The sequence below is a fragment of the Rana temporaria genome, chromosome 8, assembly GCF_905171775.1.
Source record: "Rana temporaria chromosome 8, aRanTem1.1, whole genome shotgun sequence".
NCBI classification, from domain to species: Eukaryota; Metazoa; Chordata; class Amphibia; order Anura; family Ranidae; genus Rana; species Rana temporaria.
Genome location: NC_053496.1, coordinates 137,147,494 through 137,173,050, shown reverse-complemented (window position 1 = coordinate 137,173,050; position 25,557 = coordinate 137,147,494). Strand labels below are relative to the sequence as shown.

General features: G+C 42.0%; 1 protein-coding gene across 2 annotated transcripts in view; it reads left to right on the top strand.

Annotated features, from left to right (window-relative positions):
* Nucleotides 1-25,557, top strand: part of ADAM8 (ADAM metallopeptidase domain 8) — a 57,264-nt gene that overhangs the window by 2,403 nt on the left and 29,304 nt on the right. Inside the window, exons 2-6 of one of the 2 annotated variants that reach the window (XM_040320750.1) lie at nt 6,011-6,114; nt 10,118-10,194; nt 11,253-11,331; nt 20,500-20,576; nt 24,904-25,096. In XM_040320750.1, coding sequence (XP_040176684.1) covers nt 6,011-6,114; nt 10,118-10,194; nt 11,253-11,331; nt 20,500-20,576; nt 24,904-25,096 — 530 coding nt within the window. Of the gene's footprint in view, nt 1-6,010; nt 6,115-10,117; nt 10,195-11,252; nt 11,332-20,499; nt 20,577-22,161; nt 22,665-24,903; nt 25,097-25,557 lie in introns of those variants that run through there. The other variant, XM_040320751.1, reaches the window with a different exon arrangement.

Genomic DNA, 25,557 nt, shown 5'->3' with positions numbered 1-25,557 from the left:
CGTTCAGGTTCTTGTGCTTTTTTTTTCTGCACAAAATGCATGCACAGTGTTTTCCATGTATTCCAATGGCTCTAGTTGGCTCTAGTTCACCCCATGCAGTGAGTTTCTGGTAAGTTTCTGCACCGGAAACTGACTGCGTGGTGTGAACTAGAGCCATTGGAATACATGGAAAACATTGTGCATGCAATTTTAGTGCAGAAAAAATGCACACGGAACTGCGTCTGGTGTGAACTGGCCCTGAATCTTAAATAAGAACATGTGTGTTCCAGGGCATTTTTGGTGCGTTTCAGTGCATATTTTGATGCGTTTTACAGCGTTCCAGTGCAGGAAAAATGCAGCATGTTCTAATTTTTTTTCCTAGAACTGGAACTGCAAGAACTGGTGTGAACAATGCCATTGGAAACCATATAACCTACTTTCCATGCGTTTTTGATGCAGAAAAAAAATGCATTGGACTGTGTGTGGTGTGAACTGGCCCTTAATCATTTCTGTGAGTTGTGACAGTGCGTTTTGTTTGTGTCTGCGAATGATTCTGGTATTGGAACGATGAAATTAAATCAGTCGCAGTATGCGATTGAATTGTGCTTTGAGGCTGTTTACTGGACACAATGGGCAAGACAAGAGTGATAAATGTCCGCTATTCTGCTTTCATGTACTCAATGTATTGGAATGCTTCCTTATCTTCTCTATGTGCTTCTCCTTGTCCTTGTACTATTTCTTCTCTTCCTCTTTTATGGTCTCTTCAGCTCTCCCCCACCCCCATTTGTCTCTTCCTTCCATTTCCCTGCTAACCCTGCCTGTCATCCTTTTCCCTTTAATATGATTACCTTCCAGTACACACCACTCCCTTTACAGTGTCCAAAGTAAACGTGAGAGACGCTGGATTCCCTTACTCCATTTTACTGTAATACAGGAAGAGCTAATTGGAGACACATTTTGTATAAGTGACTTGGGTATAGAGAGCATTAATTGCAGCTGACTTGTCTACAAGCTGAACTCTGGGAATAATCTTTCGTAGGCCCTCTTCACACTGGTACTGGAAGCAGGCGCTTGGGCGCATTTTTGCCGCACCCCTGAACAAACGCCTAACACAGCAGCCTATAGTGGATAATATGGACAGTGGAAAAAATGTAGCGTTTGCTTTACTTCCCGTCACTGTGTGGCAAAAATATACCTTCCTGATGAATCTGGGAGGACTTGAAACTTGTCAACTCCACGATTAAACTCTATGGTACCACATGCTTGAGATGCATTTATGGATTCGCTAGGAGGTGGAACCCCCCCCCCCCCCAACCCACTTGGCGTGTGTCAGCGTAGTTCTTTCAAATATATCTTAACCACTTGCAACTGCCACACGCCTATTTACGTAGACAGAATGGCGCAGGCAGGAAGATTGGCGTACAGGTACGTCCATTTGAATCTGCCGAGTGCGGCCGCGGGTCCCGGGAACTCGATGTTCCCGGGAGTCCCGCGATTGCGGTCGGCAAGAGCAGAACAGGGTAATGCCTTTGTAAACAAGGTATTGCCCTATTCTGCCTAGTGACACTGTCACTGATGACCGTTCCCCCGTGATCGGGAACGGAGCCACGCCCCCTAACAGTAATAGGTGGATTCACAGAGAGTTAGGCCGGCCGACCTAACTCGGAATCTGCGCCGACCTAAGTTTAAGTGTATTCTCAAACTGAGATACACTTAAACCTATCTAGATACGCCTATTCACGAACGTACGCCCGGCCGACGCAGTACAGATACGCCGTTCCTGTAAGATATAGGCCGCCTAAAGATAAACATGCCCCCTAGGTGGCGTAGCCAATGTTAAGTATGGCCGTCGTTCCCGCGTCAAAATTTTATAATTTTACATCGTTTGCGTAAGTCGTCCGTGAATAGGGATTTACGTCATTTACGTCCACGTCTAAATCAATAGGACCATGCGGCGTACTTTGCCGCAATGCACACTGGGAAATGTAGGCGGAAGGCGCCGTTCGTAAAATACGTCATTCACGTAAGGTCACCCCCCATTACCATAAAACACGCCCCCTCAGCTAAATTTGAATTAGGCGCCCTTACGCCCGCCCGATTTACGCTACGCCGCCGTAACTTAGCAGGCAAGTACTTTGTGAATCATGTACTTGCCTCGCTAACTTACGGCAGCGTAGTGTAAACACGATACGCTACGCCGCCGCAAAGTTAGGGCGGTGTATGTGAATCCACCTATATGAATCACTTCCTAGGGAACACTTAACCCCCCTGCAGCGCCACCTAGTGGTTAACCCATTTACTGCCAGTGTCATTTTTACAGTAATCAGTGCATTTTTATAGCACTGATCGCTGTAATAATGACAATGGTCCCAAACTGGTGTCAAAAGTGTCGGATCTGTCCGCCATAATGTCGCAGTCACAATAAAAATTCTTGATCGCCGCCATAACTAGTAAAAAAAAAGTATTAATAAAAATGCCATAGAACAGTCCCCTATTTTGTAGAAGCTAGAACTTTTGCGCACACCAATCAATTTTCTACCAAAAATATGTAGAAGAATACGTATCGGACTAAACTATGGGAAAAAAAAGTTTTTTGTATATTTTTTGGGGATATTTAATATAGTAACAAGTAAAACAGAAACACTGTAGCTGCTGCCTTTTAATAGGGACAGCATCTGTCCGTCGGATCGATAGCAGATACCGCCATTCAGAGGCCGATCTGTCTGTCAGATCAATAGCAGGCACCGCCCTTAAGAGGCCGATCTGTCTGTTGGATCGCTAGCAGGCACCGCCATTAAAAGGCCAATCTGTCCGTTGGATCGTTAGCAGGCACCGCCATTTAGAGGTCGATCTGTGCGTCGGATCAATAGCAGGCACCGCCATTCAGAGGCCGATCTGTGCGTCGGATCGCTAGCAGGCACTGCCATTCAGGGGCCGATCTGTCTGTCAGATCGATAGCAGGCACCGCCATTCAGAGGTCGATCTGTGCATCGGATCAATAGCAGGCACCGCCATTCAGAGGCCAATCTGTGCGTCGGATCGTTAGCAGGCACTGCCATTCAGGGGCCGATCTGTCTGTCAGATCGATAGCAGGCACCGCCATTCAGAGGTCGATCTGTGCATCGGATCAATAGCAGACACCGCCGTTCAGAGGCCGATCTGTGCGTTGGATCGTTGGCAGGCACCGCCATTCAGAGGCCGATCTGTGCGTCGGATCGTTAGCAGGAACCGCCATTCAGAGGCCGATCTGTCCGTCAGACCGTTAGCAGGCACCGCCATTCAGAGGCCGATCTGTCCGTCGGATCGTTAGCAGGCACCGCCATTCAGAGGCCGATCTGTCCATCGGATCGTTAGCAGGCACCGCCGTTCAGAGGCCGATCTGTGCTTTGGATCGTTGGCAGGCACCGCCATTCAGAGGCCGATCTGTGCGTCAGACCGTTAGCAGGCACCGCCATTCAGAGGCCGATCTGTCCGTCAGACCGTTAGCAGGCACCGCCATTCAGAGGCCGATCTGTCCGTCGGATCGTTAGCAGGCACCGCCATTCTAGCTAAGGGAAACCGGGAGTGGAGCCTTGCGGTGTAGCTAAATAACTGGTCCTGACCTACATAGTGAAAGGCCTAATAACCAAAGAATTCCAAATTATTATTATTTAGGTACTTATATAGCGCTGTCAGTTTACACAGCGCTTTACATATACAATGTACATTCACATCCGTCCCTGCCCTCAAGGAGCTTACAATCTAAGGTCCCTAACTCACATTCATATACTAGGGCCAATTTAGGCAGAAGCCAATACCAGCATGTCTTTGGAGTTTATTATATATTGTTGCTAAAGCTACATTTATAATTCTGATAGACAGCTAGAGAACGTACAATATGTTTCTGCATCGTGTGGACATATTGAGGCTGAGATATAAAATCTAGAGAATTTCATTAGGGCTCTTTTCCATCCTCAAGGCATCTGCTCTGTTCATTCATAACCTGCGGGGGGGGGACCTGGAATCTGAGTGGGGGCAATAAATAAGAAACTGCTTAGTTTGCTTTGCTTAAATATTTAGAAATCAGCTTCTCTGTGTTCACATGTATATAAAAACACGTTCTTCTGTTCTTTTCTCGGTTCACATACAGTACGTATATGCAAATTGGATATGCTTTGAACCGCATCTGATTCTCATAACACGTGAACCGGAGCAGCTTTCAAAGGATCCGGTTCACACGTGTCCGAAGCGACCGCGTTCCATTTTTGAAAAGAGTCCTGTGCGATTTTGGGTCCGGTTCAGGTGCGAACCAGTGAATAAAACTGCAGCGGACTCCGGACTGCAAATTTTACCAAATGAAAACATAAACTGAAATTTGTACATTGGAGAAAAATGTTCAATCTTGCTCCTTCTAATTTTCTCGTCATTGCAGTTAAAAGCAAATGTCGATCCGACCCCACTAATGATTAGAAAAACGAACTAATGTTCTAACAACGAAAAATGTGTAAAGAGGAACTGCAGTCTGCTCACATAATTTGTAAAAAAAACATCTTTGCCATTCTGAATATTCCCTCCAACCACTTTGCATATAATTTTACATATACTGTGTTTCTGTACTTGCCAAATATGCTGCAGAAATCTCCCTCCACTGAGTCTGGCTGCATCTATTATAACAGTGGGCAGCTGAAGCTGCTGCCTGTTCACTTCCTGGATTTTCACGGACACACAGAGGCACACCTCCAGCTCTGCAGCTCTCATTAGCCCTCTTATGACTCACCCCCTCCCTTCCTGGCAAACTCTCACAAGAGTGCGAGAGAGAGCTGTGCATGATGTCATAAGCCTAGACTATTTACCTGACAAACAGGAAGTGGGCTGTATAAGGTATTTACTGGCAGAAAAAAATCATAGCCGCTGTTCATACAATCCAATGTGCTATTGTGTCAGCGCTAGCACAGCGCCCCCACCCCGCCAGAGCACTTTGGTCAGCGCTCTCAGCCATTGGCCATTGGAGCCGGTCAGCAGACCCTTTTCAGCCATGACCCTTCGACAGAACTGACTGCCGTACACACGGACTGAATGTCGGACGGTTTCTAATAAATCGGCCGATGCTGCCTGCCATTCAGCTCATGTGTACTAGGCTTTAGTTGAATAGGATTAAGCACTCATGAGGGTTTACAATCCCAGAACACAGTGGGGCAGATTCAGATAGATTAGCGGATCTTTAGATCTGCGTAATCTATCAGATTTTCGATCCGCCGGTCCAATTTTGCGAGGCAAGTGCATGATTCACCAAGCACTTACCTCGAAAATAGCACCATTGGATCGTAACTCCCCCGGCGGAATTCAAATTCCGCGGCTAGGGGGAGTGTACAATTTAAATCAGGCGCGTTCCCGCGCCGATTTATCTGCGCATACATCGCCGGCGAAATTTGCCAGTGCGCATGCTCCAAATGACGTCGCTAGGACGTCAATGTTTTCGGCGGCTACGTAAATTCCGGCCATCCGTATTCCCGATCGACTTACGCAAACGACGTCAAAATTTGAATCTCGGCGCGGGAACGACGGCCATACTTAACATTAGCTACCCCTCATATAGCAGGGGTAACTATCCACCGGAAAAAGCCGAACGCAAACGACGTTCTCCTCATTTGCATATCCGACGTGTAAAAAACTGCGACGACACCTAGCGGCCGGCGGTAGATTGCAGCCTAAGATCCGACTGGTGTAAGGCACTTACACCAGTCGGATCTAAGGGAGATCTATGCGGAACTGATTCTTATGAATCAGTCGCATAGATCCGACCATCGGATCTCAGAGATACGACGGCGGATCAGGAGATCCGCCGTCGTATCCCCTTGATGAATCTGCCCCACTGTCTCCATTTTGGTCATGTCTGTGTAAACCGAGATTTTGCCTAAATATCACCAATTTCATTGGTGTACGTTGAACCTCTTGGATGATAGTTGCATTGGAATACTTTATACTGATGCATAGATCTTTTATTAATTGTGAGATTTGCCCTTCATTTTGGTTTCATGTTTTTCCTCTCCAGGTTCTTCGGAAATGATACAACTTCCCCATGTTAAGATGTATGAGACCGTGATTCCACAAAGGTTGCACCAAGTTCTTTCAAAGCGGGATTTGCATGGGTTGCAGGTAGGTAGTCATACATAAACTGATAGAGCTATGTTTATTGCTATGGATTTTCATTTGATCAGATATTATACCAATCAACATCTCTAACAGGGCTGCACGAATAATCGTTAAAGAATCGAAATTGCAAATTCTGCTCCCCGTCCGATCTTAAAAAAGCATTTCCCCCGATTCTATGTAAGAAGTGCTGAGAGTTCTCTGCTTATTTCTGACAGCTGGCAAAAAAAATCCAGGCAGCCTGCCAAGTTTATCTCAACATCGGAGATAAGGAGAAATCTTGTTTCGTTTGACAGAGCGAAATAATTCTAGCAAAAAAGCTCCTCTGTAACTCAAAACTGGTAACCCATAGACATTTTTAAACGTCTCCCATGGAGATTTTACATGGGTCAAAGTTTGTCGCCATTCCACGAACGGGCACAATTATGAAGCATGGGGGTAGGGTATCAATTTACTCAGCGTAACATTATCTTTCACAATATAAAGAAAAATTGGGCGAACTTTACTGTGTTCTTTTTTTTTTATTAAAAAAAATCTGTTTGTAAGACTGCTGCGCAAATACGGTGTGACATAACGTACGACCGCCATTTTATTCCCTATGGTGTCTGGGGAAAAAAAGAAAAGGAAAAATAATATAAATAAATTGGAACCCCCAAACACACACACATATATATATATATATATATATATATATATATATATATATATATATATATATATATATATATATATATATATATATATATAATTTTTTTTTTTTTGCAGAGACCCTAGGGAAAAAATGGTGGCTGTTGCACTGTATTTGCACAGCGGTCTTTCAAGCGCAATTTTTTTTGTGGGGGGGGATGCACTTTAATAAATAAAATTAAAAAACGAAACGGTAAAGTTAGCCTAATTTTTTTTTGTGTAATGTGGAAGATGATGTTACGCCGTGAGAATCATGATCTTTATTCTAAGCAAAAAATCGTGCTTCTCATTTTACGCAGAATCGTGCAGCTCTAATCTGTAACTTTAAATGTACATACGAGTGCGCAGGGCGTATGTACATGGTACTGAAAAGGTTAACGTAAAAAATGGTCGGTCAGTGAACTGGGTGTGCAGGAATGACAGGACAAATTTATGTGGCTATCCAGGAACTCAACTCGTAAACCATCCTTGGAGACAAAGTTCCTGCTCTGATCTGGCTCAGCCCCCTCCAACGCAGCGCACATAGAGCTATTTTTCATGTCGCTGGGAGTTCTTGGGACTTTGACTCATACAGTAGAGGAGGGCTATCCAGCTAGAACATAATGTAAGATGTCTGTTCATATGTCCCTGTTACTCACCATGAAAATGTACATTTCTTTATGTGAACATGTCACAGATGACAAATGTAAGCTTTAAACTTCATGGTGCTCCTAAGTAAAGACGATGAGTAAGATAATGTATAGTGTGAAATAGTATATGCCCCCCTCCCCCTGGGTACAGAAGGATTTCAAGTTAACCAAGTACTTTCATTTCAAATAGGCAATACAATGTCAATGTCATTTTGAAAGTCATTTTTAAATTTGAATAAATTTATAGATAATGATCCTGCCATGAAACGCTTTGTTTTGTCACTTCCTGTTATATGGTAACAGGACAATTGTGTCCTACCTTGTCACATAAGCTTCCGATGGAGACACAGGAAGTGACACACGTGCAGGCACAGTCCACTGTTGTCACCATCAGGAACATGCCCTGAAATATGTCATGCAGCCTGAAGTGCAGTGTATGTAGACAGGAAGTGACGTTGTTGATAGGTTAGGGAAGGTTTACAATCCTTGGTTGGTTTGTACTTTAGCAAACTATCAGTCTATAGCTACTTATTGGTCTCATGCACAAGGGTGATTTTTGGCATATAGTGTGTTTTGTTGCTATATTTTTGTGCCCAAAAGAGGCCTCTCCTTTATATGTGAATATACAATGATATTTTCATAAAACTGCACGCGTGTAAAGCTGGGTACAGACTGACTGCCCCCACCATTAGGGTTGCCACCTCATCCCTTTAAAACAGAACACATAGTAATTACACAGGTTCTGGGGCTAATTTAATGCAGATAAGGCACCAAGTGAGTTTGATTACCACCTTAATCAGCCACAGAACCTGTGTAATTACTATGTGTTCTGTTTTAAAGGGATGAGGTGGCAACCCTACCCACCATGTATCCTGGGCTTTGCTGTCCCACCTGCAGGCTGGGGATTGGCATGATGGGTGTTGTCAGGTGGAACAAAAGGAGACCAGCGAACGTCTCCACTCCAGTGAATGAACATGGAAGCAACATGTGTTGCGTTACTTCCGGCTTTGACTGTCACTCTCCCCGGTTGCTGTGCTCGATTAGCCACAGTGGAGCGTAAGGGAGACAACAGGGTTATAATAGACCCCTGCTGTCTCAATAAAGAGAACCTGTCTCAGCAAAAAGCTCAGTGGGCTACTAGCAATGCAATGCACACGATTATGAGGTGGTGGTGTGGGTTTTTAATGGGGTTAAAATAGGCAGTGAGGGGCGACATAACATCTTCTCACCACCTGTCATATGCCCTCTGAAGAGCCACTACTGATCGCTCTTAAGAAGGCAACATAAATGTAAACAAGCCCTAAAAACTTCCACAAAGCTTGCCAAAAGCTCTGTAAATGCTTTGTAAAGGCTTGCTGTACACATTGTTATACAAGCTGAACTCCGTGTGAACAAGGCTGAAGTGTTTCCCTCACTTAGTGTACTGGTGATAATGATCCCTCCAGACAGGAAGTGTGAGAATCTCCAACAGCAAAACAGGCAGAAAGAAGATAGATTTTTATTGTTGTCTCTGTGCTTGTTACGGATTTGACCTTACTTCCTGTCTAGTGAAAACTATGACTTCACTTCCTGTATAGTGACCTCACGAGTGACCTTTGACCTCACGTCCGTTCTGGATAAAACTATGACCTCACTTCCTGTCTAGTGAAAACTATGACTTCACTTCCTGTATAGTGACCTCACTTCCGGTCTAGTGAAAACGGTGACCTCGCTTCCTGTATAGTGACCTTTGACCTCACTTCCTGTCTAGTGAAAACTATGACTTCACTTCCTGTATAGTGACCTCACAAGTGACCTTTGACCTCACGTCCGGTCTGGATAACACTATGACCTCACTTCCTGTCTAGTGAAAACTATGACTTCACTTCCTGTATAGTGACATCACTTCCGGTCTAGTGAAAACTGTGACCTCGCTTCCTGTATAGTGACCTTTGACCTCACTTCCTGTCTAGTGAAAACTACCGTATGACAACAGCAAGCAAAAACGCTATAGCAGAGCCTGGGATAGCAGTTAGAACCCAAGAGGAGTTTTAACTCTTCCTCATTCTATCCACAGCTAAAATGAAAAATTCTGGCTGAACATAAACTTTAAAATTACACAATTAAAATCTTTACTAACTTTTGTTGCATAATAGACAGCTTTGCAGAGGTTCACTTCTTTTTAATTTTGCTTTGCTGGCATATAATTAAAGTGAATGTAAAGTTTAATATAAAAAAATATATAGAATTGCACAGAGCAGCCCCGACCCTCCTGGGTCCCCCACTGGCGCTCCTTGCTCCTTCACTTGTCAGTTTGCCACCATAAGTAGCCACTTTTCTTTGGGTCCAATCCTTAGCCACACTATCTGCATCCATAGACTTACACAGAGCAGCTTGGGCCCACTCCCTTGTTACAGGATTTAAGTGACAGCAGCAGGAGCCAATGGCTTCCACTGCTTCAACAAAGCCAGTGAGAGCCAAAACAGACGGGCACAGTGCTGGATCGAGTGTGTGTGTGTGTGGGGGGGGGGGGGCGGTTGGAACCACTTTAACCCCTATTATAACTGAGCCTTTCTCTCTTCTGGTACTACATGGCAGTTCAGGCTATTTTTATGTTGACGATAATAGACTAGGCTAGACCCAATTAGTGTGTTATTGTACTAGTGAGTCATTGATGTATTGGTATAATTGCTGTTAATTGTCGTTGTTTACAGACACTGTATCCAGAACATGCTCAATACACACTAACCATGGAAGGAAAGAACTACACACTGAAGCTGCTAAAAAACAGGTATTGAAATAATTGGTTTGGTAAATGCCCCTCTTGTTGAAAGAGGTTGAAATCAATAATTAAAAACAAAAAAACAAACCAATATGTTATACTAACTTGTTCTGTGCAATGGATCCTCTTCTTCTGGAATCTCTGTGCCCCTATAGACACAACAGCATGCATGTCTCTCTCCCTGCTTACAACATTTGATTGACAGCAGTAGGAGCCAATGGCTCCATGTTCTGTGAGGGGAGAGAACGAGAAGAGCACCACTGCAGATGGGCACAGTGCTGGATCGAAATAGGAATAGGTAAATATTTAGGGAGATGTGTGGGCCTTTTTTATCTTAATGCAGAGAATGCATTAAAGTAAAAAATGTCTTGGCTCAACACCATACAAATTAGTTATATATTATGGTCTGTATTCCATTACCTACAGGCTGCTGCTTCTGGTAAATAGCTTTCTTACAGTACCGTAAAGGTAAATAGCAACCACTGCTACTGAGAAAAGTTGCACCACCCACACTACTTCTACTCTCTTTGCCATTCCCAGAACTTGTATATATAAAATAGTCAGGGTGACAGCTGTCAGAATACAATAGCCGGCAGTGCAGATTCGTTCATCCACACGGTTTAGTTTGGATGGGGAGTGGAGTCGAGTGAAGTCTTGCCTATATGTTAAAAGCAATTCTATCATTGAAGCAAACAAGTAGCTAATGAGCATTGCTGCACCCTTTGCTAAAATAATTGCAGTTTTAGTTTACCATATAAGTTCAAATTTTGAAAATATGTCATCTGACCATAATTTCAAATCTCATTGGTCACAGCTAAAAACAACTGTCACTTTTTTAGACAATATAATCCTTTTTCTGCTTTGTTAGCTGTATGATTTGAGCTATTTTGCATGTCCTGCAGTACTGCCACTAATCAAAAGCTGGATGCTGTGCATTTCTGTTTAGTAAATCAGGTTCGGTACCCTTTTACCTTGTGTATTTTTTAAACTGTGGTCTGCTTTAAAATTCTATTTTATTAACCATTTATTTCAAGAATTTGACTTAATATATAATGTGTCTTTTTTAGAGAATTGCTGGCAAAACAGTTTACAGTAACCTATTCTGTGGATGATGGGACAGAAGTGACAGAAACGCAGAATGGGCAGGTAGGTACATTTCATATCTACCATAAGCCAATGTTAAGAGCTAAGTTAAGAGTTTTAAAGTGGTTGTAAATCTCAGACATGAAATATGGGCATGGCATATCCCTCTATAGTGTGTACTTGTCTCACTAAGTGTCACTTCTGTCTGCTGCCTCATTCCTCTGCTATCACTGTCACTATCACTTCCTGACATCAAGAGAAAAACAGGTGGTGGGAGGGAGCTCAGCACACAGACTGTGATTGACAGCCCCGGTTCCTATGTGAATGGGGTATGTCCCTTCCCTTCAATCGGGGATCTGCAGAATGTAACTTTAGCTCCCCACCCCCTGCTTTCTCTAAGCTAAGACAGGCTGTAATCATTCTGCACTTTGGTTGTAGTGAAGAGAAAAACGTAGATAAATGGCTACAACTTATGTAGGAGGAGTTGTTTAATCTGTGCATCACCTAAGGCCAATCACTTCACTGGGTACATTTTAAGGGTTTACAACCACTTGTTTTGTAATTTCCTTACTTGCCTCAATTTGAAAGATGACTGTATACCCTGTATATATCAAGTATTTATCATTGTATTTGTAGTTTATATTATTATTACAACAACAAATGGTTGTTGAATCCCCAAGGGGACCAAGTGCTTTTATCACTTGGTCCCATTCTGATCTGTGCTGTCTTTGTGCAATAGAAAACATTGATATTTCTGGTTGTGCTTGCTGTAGCTCCACCCCACACTGAAGCCCAGATTATGGGTTTTCCTATGGGGGAGTTACAGCACAGCCCTAATTATTGCAACCTCTCCCATTCTCTATTGTTTACTCATGCCTCCTCTCCCATACTGTGTCTTCCCTGGTGTATTATCTACCTCCGCCCCCTTTTTTAAATTTCCCACTTGTGATTGAGGATGAGTAGGTTGGTATTTTGAGACTAGGTCTGTGATGTAGCTACGGGCAGAGTTGTGGATGGCTTTTTAAGTTGTTTTTAGTATTTAGAATTGAATTTGTTGGGTGAGCCGAAGCCAATAGAGGGATTGGCAGAGAGGGGTAGCAGACACTGAGTGGTTTGTAAGGTGGATAGGTCTGGCAGCAGCATTCATGATGGACTGCAGGAGTGGTAGCCTATGTAAAGGTAATCCAATGAGGAGGGAGTCGCAGTAGTTGAGGTGAGAGATGACCAGGGAGGGAATTAGACGCTTAGTGGTGTTCTTGGTTGGGAAAGGGGCATATTTTAGAGATGTTGCGTAGGTTGAGGCGGCACTGTGACAAACATTGGTTGTTATATGACTGGTAGCGGACATGATCAGATTTCATTAGAAACCCACAGCTGGCTTTTCACCTCTTAATCACTGATTAGTCATAAAGTAGTCATGATTAGTTATCAAGCACCTCTGAAGTCAGTTTAGGTGCCTATTTCCCTCCAGCTTCTCTGTCTATTCATTGCTTTTCTGCTTTAGGACTGCTGCTTGTGTTGTGTTTTTGGAACACATGTCAAGCATAATTCAGCAAAATCACCTTTCATTGAGTAGTATACATGGCGGTTTACAATCTGCGTTTTGACTGGCTTTGGGTTGCACTATATTTCTGTGGATGCAGCATATCCTATTAATGTTAGTTTGGTCTTCAGGCAAAGCAAGTCAAACACAATTTTTGATGTCAAATTCTACCTTTTTATTGGAATGCCATTGTGTGCTTTCAAATGCAAAGCAGTGTTTGACTAGAACACCCATCGACACTGAACCCCTAGGGGCTTATTCACACTATGTATGGTGACTAGTGTTCTGGATAAACGCAGTTCAACGCTAGGGCATATAGAAAACAATTACTTTTCATGTGTCCTGTTCACATCACAACACCATGTCTATATTTTTCTGCCCCATCCTGGATGGCACTGTATGTCAGTGCCATAAATGAGGTGTCACCATGTTGACACTATAAATAAAGTTTAGAAAAAGAAAAAACAAGCAGTGCAGTCACAGTGTGCTGCTCCCTGTAGGTGCCAACACCGGCGCTAGCCTGGAAGGTAATACGCTGCATTGTACTGTAAGGGCTAATGTGGACCTAGCCTTACAAATGCTATCTCACCACCACCCTGGATGTTCAAGGACAGCAAGGTAAAATTCTCTGTCAAACGTTCTCTAATTTTCTGAGAATTAAACATTGCATGCAAAATGTACTACTATCTTCTTACTTTTGAATGACTGCAAACCAGTGTATTTCAGATCATCAGCTCTGAACTGAATATCTGCTGACTACTATAGTATTTTTCATCATGCTGTGCGTTATTAAACCTGAACTCCGGGCTGGAGCACAAAAATCCCCTTGCAGTGGATCACTCTGCTCTGAAAGGGTAAAAAATTTTTTTGGGGGGGCAGTATTACTTCCCCCTATTCTCCGCTCCATCAGGCTCCAGCACCGTCCTGAAACTCTGGCACACACACAGGGTAAGTGTGTGACCATCTTAGAGAGGAGCCACCACCACTCTGATAGGGGGGCCTGCTGGATCATAGAAGCTCTTGCATTTGGAAGGTCCTTCGATGTCATTATGTACAATAACCCTGCATTGTATGTGGGTCTGTGAGTGTCTAGAGAGTAGGCTCTACCACACTGACAGAGGGAGCCTCCTAGAGCATAGAAAAAGGTATTTCTCCTTTTTCTGGCACCCCTAGAAATAATGAACAAGTGCAGGGAAGGTGCCACTGCAAGACTACTTTTTTTTTCTCCAGCCTGGAGTACAGCTTTAAACACAGATATGGAAAGTCAAATAAAAGCATTCCTTGTTCAAGGCTATTCTATATCATTACCAGTGTCACACTAATGTTTTTCGGAATAACCAGTTCCCAGCAAGTGCAATAGTTCCATGCATTTGGTAATTATCTATTGATACGCCGCGTAATTTCAAAGTTCCCGCGTCGTATCTTTGTTTTGTATCCACAAAACAAGATACGACTGCATCTGGGCTCGATCCGACAGGCGTACGTCTTAGTACGCCGTCGGATCTAAGGTGCATTTTTCCGCTGGCCGCTAGGTGGCGTTTCCGTCGAAATCCACGTCGAGTATGCAAATTAGCTAGATACGGCGATCCACGAACGTACGTCCGGCCGGCACATTTTTTTACGTCGTTTGCGTTCGGCCTTTTCCGGCGTATAGTTACCCCTGCTATATGAGGCGCAGCCAATGTTGAGTATGGCCGTCGTTCCCGCGTTGAATTTTAAAAATGTTACGTTGTTTGCGTAAGTCGTTCGTGAATGGGGCTTTGCGTAGAATGACGTCACCGTCGTAAACATTGGCTTGTTCCGGTTTAATTTGGAGCATGCGCACTGGGATACCCCCACGGACGGCGCATGCGCAGTTGAAAAAAAGCGTTGTTTACGTCGGGTCAAGACGTATTTACATAAAACACGCCCCCATCACATCCATTTGAATGGCGAGCCCTTACGCCGCCAAAGATACACTACGCCGCTGTAACTTACGGCGCGCATTCTTTGAGGATTAAAAAAAAAAAGTAAGTTACGGCGGCGTAGTGTATCTTAGATACGCTACGCCCGATGCAATTATGCGCCGATGTACGTGGATCTGCCCCTATGTCTTTTTATAAAGACATGTATCTCCTATGCTCCTCAGCTCAATTTAGCACCCATAATCGAATATTTTACTACTGCTTATAAGAAAACAACCTTCGTTCAGAAAATATATATTTTTTTTTAGACCCTTTACCGTAGTATAAATTCATATGGAGATCTCTCTCTCTCTCTCTCTCTCTCTCTCTCTCTCTCGCTGTCTCTTTCTCTTTCTCTTCTCTATCTATCTATATCTAACCATACTAGCTTTCTTGAGAACACTAATGTTTTCCACAATATACTGTATGTAAAGCGCATTAACAGCGGTTTGTGGTTTTATTTTATTTTTTTAGGCCAGTGCAGTTTCTCAGAATCTTCATATGTTTATAGTAACGCAGGTAGCATGGTTGCTGAGTAACACATTTTAATTTTTTTACAAATACGTGCAGCACTGACACAGATTTATTACTGCTGTTACATTGTTGCATAACACATTTTATATGAAAAAGATGTTCGCTCTCCAGCTGCCCATAAAGGCTACAATAAAGTAAAGAACGCTCCAGATTTGTAAGCATCACTTGCAATTACTGGTTTATTTTGTATGTGTTTAGAGGACAATAATGAACTCCTCAGGGGTGCTTATCACACAGGGAGATTTTTTTAGCTTTTTGTAAAATCTCTCAGCTAGCCGATACCAATATTTCGCTCTGCAGAGTCGTGCTATAGATCATTGGATCCATTTGTTTACTGTTGACAGCGTCAAATAGGTACTTTTACTGAAACTGGTTAAGAGAACAGTCTTATCTGATATCGGCCTATCTATAGTCTGCTTAATTCTGTGACTTCAGGGCTAAAGTAAAAATAAAGAACCAACCTAACTTAATATTATTACATTAGATCTGCCACTAAAACAGACAGTTGAAGCAAACGCTAAACAAAGGCTATACTGATAAGCATATTTTCTCCTTTATTCTACACAGATCAAGTAAACAGGGTGGTTATGCCAGAAAGTGAGATCTAACTAAAGGAAACTGTAATGCCCCGTACACATGATCGGGATTCCCGGCGGTAAAAAGTTCACCGGGAATCCCGGGGGGAAAACCGAGAACCTGCTCGGTCACTCTCCCTGTGTACACACCAGAAATTTTCCCGTCGGGAGAACTGCGGTGAGAGCTTTGGTCGGGAATACCGCCCGTGTGTATGCTCCACCGCAGTGTTTCTCATAGGGAAACTGCCGGAAAAAAGACCGCTGGGAATCACGGCAGTAAAAAAGAAAACATAATTTTTCCTGCTGTGATTCCCGGTGGTTTTCCTGTCGGGAAAACTGCCATGAAGCATACACATGGTCAGTTTTCCCGGCCAAAAGCTGTCATGGCAGTTTTCCCGACGGGAAAACTGGTCGTGTGTACGAGGCATTAGGCTGAGCTGCATTTTGTTTTTTTACCGCTTCCCAACCACTCCCTCTTAAGCTGTAAAAGCAGTGCCCATGACCGGCAAAATTGATCCCCACTATCGTGCTCATGGCAGTACTGCCTGCAGAGTGCCACCCATTAAATTAAATTAATGGAAGCCGTTACAGTGATTCCCTATTGTCTCCTAACTAGGCTAGCATGGCTGCCTTATCCAATGTATATAATAATACATGCTTATTAAATATATTCTACACACATCATTTTAATGTTTCTGCATTGTTATATACTTTTTCCAAGGCATTGCCTTAGACCAGGCTTTTTCAACCCTAAGGGCCCTTTCACATGTACGGATCCCATACATCCGCTTGCTCAGTTGATCCCTGCTGAGCCGGCAGATGACAGGGCGGTTCCTGCACATTGCAGAGACCGCCTTGTCAGATCTCCACTCTTCTCTATGGGGGGGTCGGATGAACACGGTCCATATTCATCCGATCCACACAGTGCCGATCCTGACCTCCCTGGGGCCCTAAGCAAAATGACATGGCACAATAAAAATGAGAAGCAGGGGGCACTGACGACAGTGACATGTCACATTAAAGAAAGTTGAGAAGCGGGGTGAGGGGGTGTTCTGCTGTCGTAAATGACTCAGCCAGCGAGTTTAGAAGTGGGGTGAGGGGGCGAAAATGACTTCTCACCAGGCAGGGCCTCTAGTAATTTGGGGGGCCCTTTGCAGCTTTGCGGGGCCCTAAGCGGCTTGCATAGTGAGCCTATAGGGAGGATCGGCCCTGGATCTGCAGACAAATGGAAAAATAGGATTTTCCTCTGTCTGCAGAATCGGAGCATAGCGGACACTGATGAGATCGGACACTCATGTTCATCCGCTGACACCCGATATCCCATTGGGATACGTGTATGTCCGTATTTCATCCAAAAACGGATGGATGAAATATGGACATACGGTCTGCTGGTGTGAAAGGTGGTAATTTTTCCCAATGATCACAAGCGTAAGGAGCATTTTTCCCACTGAAAATCACACTAATGTAATGCAAGTTGCTGATATAGTCATTTTAAGCAGGGGTTCCCAAAGACCGTAAAGTTTTTTTTTTTTCCCAGGGTTTCTCTGTGTTGAAAAGATTGAGAAAGGCTGCCTTAGAAAGTTTTTAAGCATTGGATCAGCATACCTCCCAACTTTTTGACATGGAAATGAGGGACACCTATCAGCAAAAGTATGCAGGCATAGGACACACCCCTTTCCACGCCCCTTAAAGGAGTTGTACAAAAAAAAACATGGTTGGTTAAACCCACAAGTGCTTTTTTTTACCACTACTATTCTGTTATATTGGCTTTTGGAATTTACAAATGCAGCAATTTAGAAATCAGATGAAAGGTTTAGGACTGTAAAAATACTTTTTTAAGAGATAAAAAGTGCATTTTATATACAACTCTATCCAAAATGAGGAGGAATGAGGGACAGAGTGACATTGCTCCAAATCAGGGACAGTCCCTCGAAATCAGGGACAGTTGGAATCTATGGATCAGCATGACAATGAAGTAGACTCCATGACACTCTCTTGTTCTCTTAGAACAATATTGCACATTAGTATGATCATATCGCAGAATTGCATGCAATAGGTGATCTGAAAGATTTTGAAAAAGGGAGACTTATCTTTACAGTTTCAGGCCTGCCCTTGCATGTGCTTGTATTGATAATGCCAGCACTGCCCGTATTTTGTTTTTATGTTTGGCTTGTGTTTGCCTGTATCCTGGCTGGATGAGTAATTAAATGTCACATACCAAAGGAATTTGTGTAGCACGCAATGCAGCTGCTATTGGATTCAGCAACACAGGAGACAAAAAATAAATTAACAACATTGGCAAATCATTTTGGCTATCATGGATGTATACGGAGTTTAAGCACCTCTGTAACAAGAGGTAATATGCTGTTAGGGTACCATTTTTAATGACATAATAGTAAATATATACGATAAATGGATGGAATTACTCAGAACAGCTGAGCAGATACGTGTCTTATGGAGTGTGCACAATATAAAATAATAAGAAGTATAATATTTGGTTGGGGGGGAATAAGAAGTCCTCCCACCACCTCTCTCCCACTCTCATATGCAGAGCAGGAGGTATAGAGAGGAGGATGTGTATGAAGATCCGTCTGCTGTTTTCTCCTTCCTTCTACTCTGCAATCTGTCTCTCCTGGAAGGCTGGGTGAGACCTGCATGGCTCTGTCATTGTAACACATGGCTCACTACAATGTTTGAATCCCTTACAAACATACTGTATTTGAAAATGGCCTGTTCTTCAGTCATATCTTCTAGCTGATATTTTACATCGGCATTGGATTGCACACATCCAGGAAACACAAGGTGCAAGGCCGGGTTAGAAACACTAGGCCTGTCCCTTTTAGGCCATAGAGAAGAAAGCCATTTTCTGCGTAGTTTATAGCCACACCAACAGTACAAAAGCAAAAACCTATTTACACGTTCTCGTAACATTTAAAGATAGATTTGGACCAGTAAAACAAGTAAAAGAGGCAATATGCTGCTTTGGTCACCAAACATTATGTACATAGGAGTGTCGGTAATTGAGATCTGAACTCATTGAGGTGTTACCAATTGGATTTAGGGCCCAAGTGTATTTTTTAAATGCATATAGATATATCTGAGGAAAAAGATGATCCACACTCTGGTCGTTGCTCTTAAATAATAGACGTATTTATTGACAAGCCACAGTAGACAAACGCAATAGGAAAGGTTGATGCGTTTCAGCCTATAAGGCCTTAGTCATAACCACTATATGTTATATTTATCAAGTACCATATCAGATATCATGTATTGACAAGCCACAGTAGACAAACGCAATAGGAAAGGTTGACGCGTTTCAGCCTATAAGGCCTTAGTCATAACCACTATGTTATATTTATCAAGTACCATATCAGATATCATGTATTGACAAGCCACAGTAGACAAACACAATAGGAAAGGTTGGCGCGTTTCAGCCTATAAGGCCTTAGTCATAACAACTATATATTATATTTATCAAGTACCATATCAGATATCATGTTTTTAATTTATTTTGGTTACTCAGTCCCTATTCCAGAAGTTTGCATACGCAAGGTCTGAAATCTCAATTAAGCCTCGTACACACGATCAGTCCATCCGATGAAAACGGTCTGAAGGACTATTGTCATAGGTTAACCGATGAAGCTGACTGATGGTCCGTCACGCCTACACACCATAGGTTAAATAACCGATCGTGTCAGAACGCGGTGACGTAAAACACGATGTGCTGAAAAAAACGAAGTTCAATGCTTCCAAGCATGCGTCGACTTGATTCTGAGCATGCATGGATTTTTAACCGATGGTCGTGCCTACTAACGATCGGTTTTGACCTATCGGTTAGGAATCCATAGGTTAAGTTGGCTTTTTTTTAACCTATGGTTAAATAACCTATGGGGCCTAAACACGATCGGTTTTGACCGATGAAAACGGTCCTTCAGACCGTTGTCCTCTGGTTAACCTATCGTGTGTACGAGGCCTTACAGTAATGAGGTGTACTTAAAGGGATTGTAAAAGTACAGTTTTTTTCCTAAATAGCTTCCTTAGGTGCAGTCCTCCTTCACTTACCTCATCCTTCGATTTTGCTTTTAAATGTCCTTCTATCTTCTGAGAAATCCTCAAGTGTCGCGCTTGCCCCCTCCCTTGGACTACAGAAGAGTCAGGACGCTCTCTACGTTGCAGATAGAGAAAGGAGCTGTGTGTTAGTGGGCGTCCTGATTCTTCTGTAGTCCAAGGGAGGGGGCGAGCACGACACTCCACACCAGGGAGAAAGCCTTGCATTACTGTGTGTAGTTACAGACAGAAGAACAGGAAGTGAGGATTTCTCAGAAGAAATAAGGACATTTAAAAGCAAAATGGAAGGATGAGGTAAGTGAAGGAGGACTGCACTAAGGTAAAGGAAGCTATTTAGGAAAAATAATTGTACCTTTACAACCCCTTTAAGTCACCAAATAATCAACTTTTTTTTCAATATCTGACTGTGAAACAGTGACATATGACAATGTTATCTTAGAAGGTGTGTTTTTTTTTGTTTTTTTTAGTTTCTGTCATGATACAAAAAATAAAAGCAAATGTAAGGTGCCTTTTTTTTTTTCAAATACCGTTGATGTATATATTTTTTAATATATTTTGTGTCTATTAGGAGCACTGCTTTTATCATGGACATGTGGATGGACAAAATGACTCATCAGCCAGCATCGACCTCTGTAAAGGAATAAAGTAAGGTTTTGCTTGTGTGGCATATTTCATTTATACCATGGTTTATTAGAGATCTTGTCATCCATTCCTTCTGCCTGCTATGTGTTAGACAGATTTTTTTTTAAAAGTCCACTGGATAGGGTTACACATTTAGGTCTGTAGGCAGTCTTCTCACAGGCAGACAGAAGGATTTTGAGATCACACGTGTAAATGATTTGAAAGGTTAAGTACAATTATAACTAATTGTTTAGAATGATGTGTAAAAATGGGCTGTTTCTGACAACTTCTCATGCATATGGTAGTTAATTTTTTTTTCTACGTCTTGCTATCCCAGTGTTGGCGTTAACAGTTTTTTTTGTGCACGTTAATTAGCTTGGTGTTCATTAGACTATATTGAAACAAACCAAACAGCCATAAATGTATTATTGTTTTCATGTCTCCCTTGGTAATGCCTAGGGAGATCCAGTGGTCCATAGGTGGGCTCTAAAGTGGCAGGTGCCAACGATATATTTTCTTGTATAGATACAGATTGCTCAGCTCTACTTTACTTTTGCTTAGGTGCATTTATGTGCATAGATGTGCTTAAATGTACAGCCCAGGGAAATTAGCCACAGAAACTAAAGGAAACCAAGCAGAACTTATCTGTTTACTTTGTTCCATTTCCCCCCAATCTTCTATTTGCATGTACGTAGGTTCAGTTCATATCCGACATTTCCTTGAACAGTTTGTGAATCTTAAAGGAAATGTATAGTGGGTTTGTATATATTTTGTTTACATATTATGGTTAGGACTAAAAAAAAAAAAAAATTGTAAAATCAGTTGGCTGGAAGCTGGAGCCTTTAGCTCCTTTTTCTTAATATTTTCCAGGTTCTCTTTAGCTTTTGTAGTTTTATTTAGTTTTTGATAGAGCAAGATGGGTTAGAGCCTCAAAGTAGATTTCCACTATTGTCAGGGCAGTAAGTGATGGGTAATTTCTTCAATGGGGACAAAGACTAATGCCTCGTACACACGACCGTTTGTTGGCAGAGCTTTTTTGCCACGGAAAAACGGTTGTGTGTATGTTTTTTGTCGAGAAAACTGTTGTGGATCTCGACGAGAAGAAAAGAGAACATGCTCTCTTTTTTGTCGTCGGGAGTCTCAATTTTCTCGTCGTGGTTCTCGTCGAGCTGGTTTACAACGAGAAACACGTTCGTGTGAATGCTTAAAAACTTGCACATGCTCAGAATAAAGTTTGAGACGGGAGTGCACCTTCGGTAAAAGTAGCGTTCGTAATGGAGATAGCACATTCATCACGCTGTAACAGACTGAAAAGCGCAAATCGTCTCTCATCAAACTTTTACTTAACACGCAGTAACATGAGATTAGCAAAAGCAGCCCCAAGGGTGGCGCCAGTGGATTAGAACTTCCCCTGTATAGTTTCGTAGTACGTGTTGTACGTCACCGTGTTTGAGAACGACGAGATTTTGTCTCAACAGTGTGTATGCAAGAAAAGCTTGACAAAAATCTCGTCAAGCTTGACAAGAACCTCGTCGAGGAAAGCGATGTTTCTTTTACGACGAGATTCTCGGTCGTGTGTACGAGGCCTATGGCTGGATTCACATTAAAGATCGCAGCAGCTCACAGCAGGAGTCCAGTGAGCCTAAAACAAAAAACCCTTTTTTAATAGAGGTGGCTAGGGTTAAAACTAGAAAGTGTCATGTCTTTTATTCCTTCTACGAACATCAACAAGAACAGGAAATGAGGAAAAAAATTGAGAAAAAAGATATAAAAAATGGACAGAAATTTTACAGAATCTAGTGATGCTTTTTTTCATGGTAATATTTTCTTATAATGGTAGTGATGGCAGAGCAAATGGTAAATGCAGGTGTGTAATGTACTGGCCGTGTAACCTGGACTGCTTCATTCTGGGTGTTTTGGGTGAAGTTGATAATTTGCTGAAAGACATAAAAAAAAAAAAACTCTTTATGTTGGGTGTTTTCAATTTGTTATAAACCTTTTTTTTTTGTTTTTGTTTTGTTTTTTGCATAAACTGTGATACTTGGGATATACAGTACAGTTTAAATACGTTTTTTAGGCCCTGACTGCAAAAAATCTCACAGCTAATAAAACGTGAGTTTTAATAGTTTTTTTATTTGTTAGATTTACATTTACAGTTTTAAACAGCTTAAATGGATATAAATAGTTTGAATAAGGCAAGATATTGCTTTGTATGTTTCAAGGAATGTTCATTATACCAAGTAAAGTAAAAAAGAACTTCCTGCCTTCAGATTATTAACGTCTATATTGGGAAACTCATAATATACAGGAAATGTGCTTTACGGAGGTAATTTCTCATTCTTCATTTCCTGCCCTGAGGTATCAATCCCCCTACTTCTTCTACACAGTTTAGTGGTTGTTTCGAAAGGATATATAAGTAGTGATATGCAGAAAACCATAGATACAGATAATCGCAATCTATATATAGAATGTAGTTTGTACATTTGAAGGAAGGAAATGCTCTTTCATATTGATCAGTGTGACTGGAATTTAGTTAAGCCTAGTAAGATACGCATAGCTTACATGTGCTTTTTTTTTCAGTAGACAAAGAAGGGGTCAAATTAGTTGAACAAAAAATGTCCAGCTAAGAAAGATAACCATATTAATACATATAGAAATTTATATAAATTGGATTTCTTGTCACCTCATATACTCAGAAGAAAGATATTTAAAGCTTTAAAGTTACTGAAAATCTGATTTATTTTCTCATTTATAATGTTTTTTTTATTAGAGCACACCAAACTTTTCAGTATATAGTTCAGAGATTAAATACTAAAATTGTGCATTTAGCTATTTTTTGTATCAGTCAAATAAACCTTAACCTGTAATTTTCTGACACTAAAAAACCAAAGCAATAAATGGTAATATGTATGAGGCAGGCTAGAAAGATTATTCTTTCCGCAGATAAGATTTTTAAGAAAGTAAAACCTGAAAATTGCCCAGAAAACCGCATGAGGCAAAATTGTTAAAATTGGAAGCGATTCATGGCTGCTAGCGCTCTGTGAACATCAAAAAAAAAATCAGTCAGTAGATTTTGGACCATTTTTATAAAGCATTAAATGTGACATTCAGCTAACATTGAGAAGTTGTTAATCATTACCCCTATTTAAAACACATTCACCAGCAGTGAATATTTGGTGAATGTTATGTTCAATGCTTTTCAAAGCTTCAAAGCTTTTCCTGTTTCAAAGCTTTTCCTGAAAAAAGTCAAACTTGATCTCACAGCTCTCACTTCTGGAGATCTCTTGGCAGGCAAGGCTGTCCATCACATTACAACCAACATAAATAGTGGGGTGTTTTCCTGTAAAAGTCTACATTTACATAAGGTCCAGGTCCATGTGTTTCTGGATCTACTGCTCATTTTGTTTTGTTTTTTTCACATTTAGGCCTCGTACACACGACCGTTTTCCTCGATAGAATCCATCAAGAAACTTGGTGGGAGAGCTTTTTTGCAGAGGAAACCTGTCGGGTGTACGTTTTTCATCGAGCAAACTGTCGAGGAACTCGACGAGGAAAAAAGAGAACAAGTTCTCTTTTTCATCGACAGGAGTCTCAATTTCCTCGTTGTGTTCCTTGTCGGGCTGCTTTTCGACGAGAAACACGAGCGTGTGTATGTTAAGAAACCCGCGCATGCTCAGAATAAAGTATGAGACGGGAGCGCACCTTCGGTAAAAGTAGCGTTTGTAATGGAGATAACACAATTTTCACGCTGTAACAGACTGAAAAGTGCAAATTGTCTCTTACCAAACTTTTACTTAACATGTAGTAACATGAGATTAGCAAAGGCAGCCCCAAGGGTTGTGCCAGTGGAATCAAACTTCCCCTGCCATTGTATGTGTTGTACATCACCGCGTTTGAGAACGAGGAGATTTTGTTTTGACCGTGTGTACGCAAAGCAAGCTTTTCGTGTTCCTCGACAAGCCTAACAAGGAACTCGTCGAGGAAAACGATGTGTCTTTTCCGACGAGTTCCTCGGTCATGTGTATGAGGCCTCACAGTCTTAAATTTTTCAGCGTGTGGCAGGTTTACTTTGAAATATTTGATTGGCACCATTGCATTCTGAAAAAATATCACATGCTGCAATTTTAGTCATATTTTACATTGTCCTTGGAGAAACTAATTTTACAGCTATGTGAACATGCTGCAAGAAATGGATAGGTTTGAAGTTGAACATTTTAAATATATTTGTGTAAGCCGGTGCTCCGTGATGATCCCCCCCACCATAAATGTAATTATGTTATACATACAAATATGTATATAAATACCTGACACTCTCCAGCTGCAGCATTTTCATGGCCATGTATCTTTTCAGTGGATTTATTCAAGTGGACGGGCAGATGTACTTGATTGAACCTCTCCCAGGATCTGATGATGACCAAGGAGCACATGCTGTTTATAAGCACGAACATCTGCGAATGAAGAGAGGAGCTTGTCAAGGCAGCAATACCAGCACTGTGTATGATTATGGACCAAAAGTGGCCACAATGCTAAAGCCCCAGCCATGGGTAAGTTTGGGTATTTTCATTGGTTCCTTTTTATAGAACTTTTTTTTTTTTTTCATTTTGGATGGAGCATCTGTGCCCCATAGGAGTGATTTCCCTTCACTTTCTGTTCTCTAGCCAAAGCAGGAAGTGAGAAGAAATCCCTCCAAAGTGAGGGAATCCTGGGCTTTCACCAGGACTAGTGTCCACATTGGAGGATTTCCCTTATTTTACTGTTCTGATGCCAAAATTGGATTTTCTTTAAGTGCCGGTTCACACAGGGGCAACCTGACTTACAGCGCGACTTTGCAAGGCGATTTGAAGGCGACTTCAGCGCGACTTTGAGCAACTTACAACGCGACATAAAGTTGCCTCCAGGACAGGCGACTTTGGCTGTGGCCAATCACAGAATAATCAGCTCTGTGGGGGGGAGGGGTTTGCCTGAGTAAACTAATTTATTTTGCTGTAAAGTTGCTTCAGTTAAG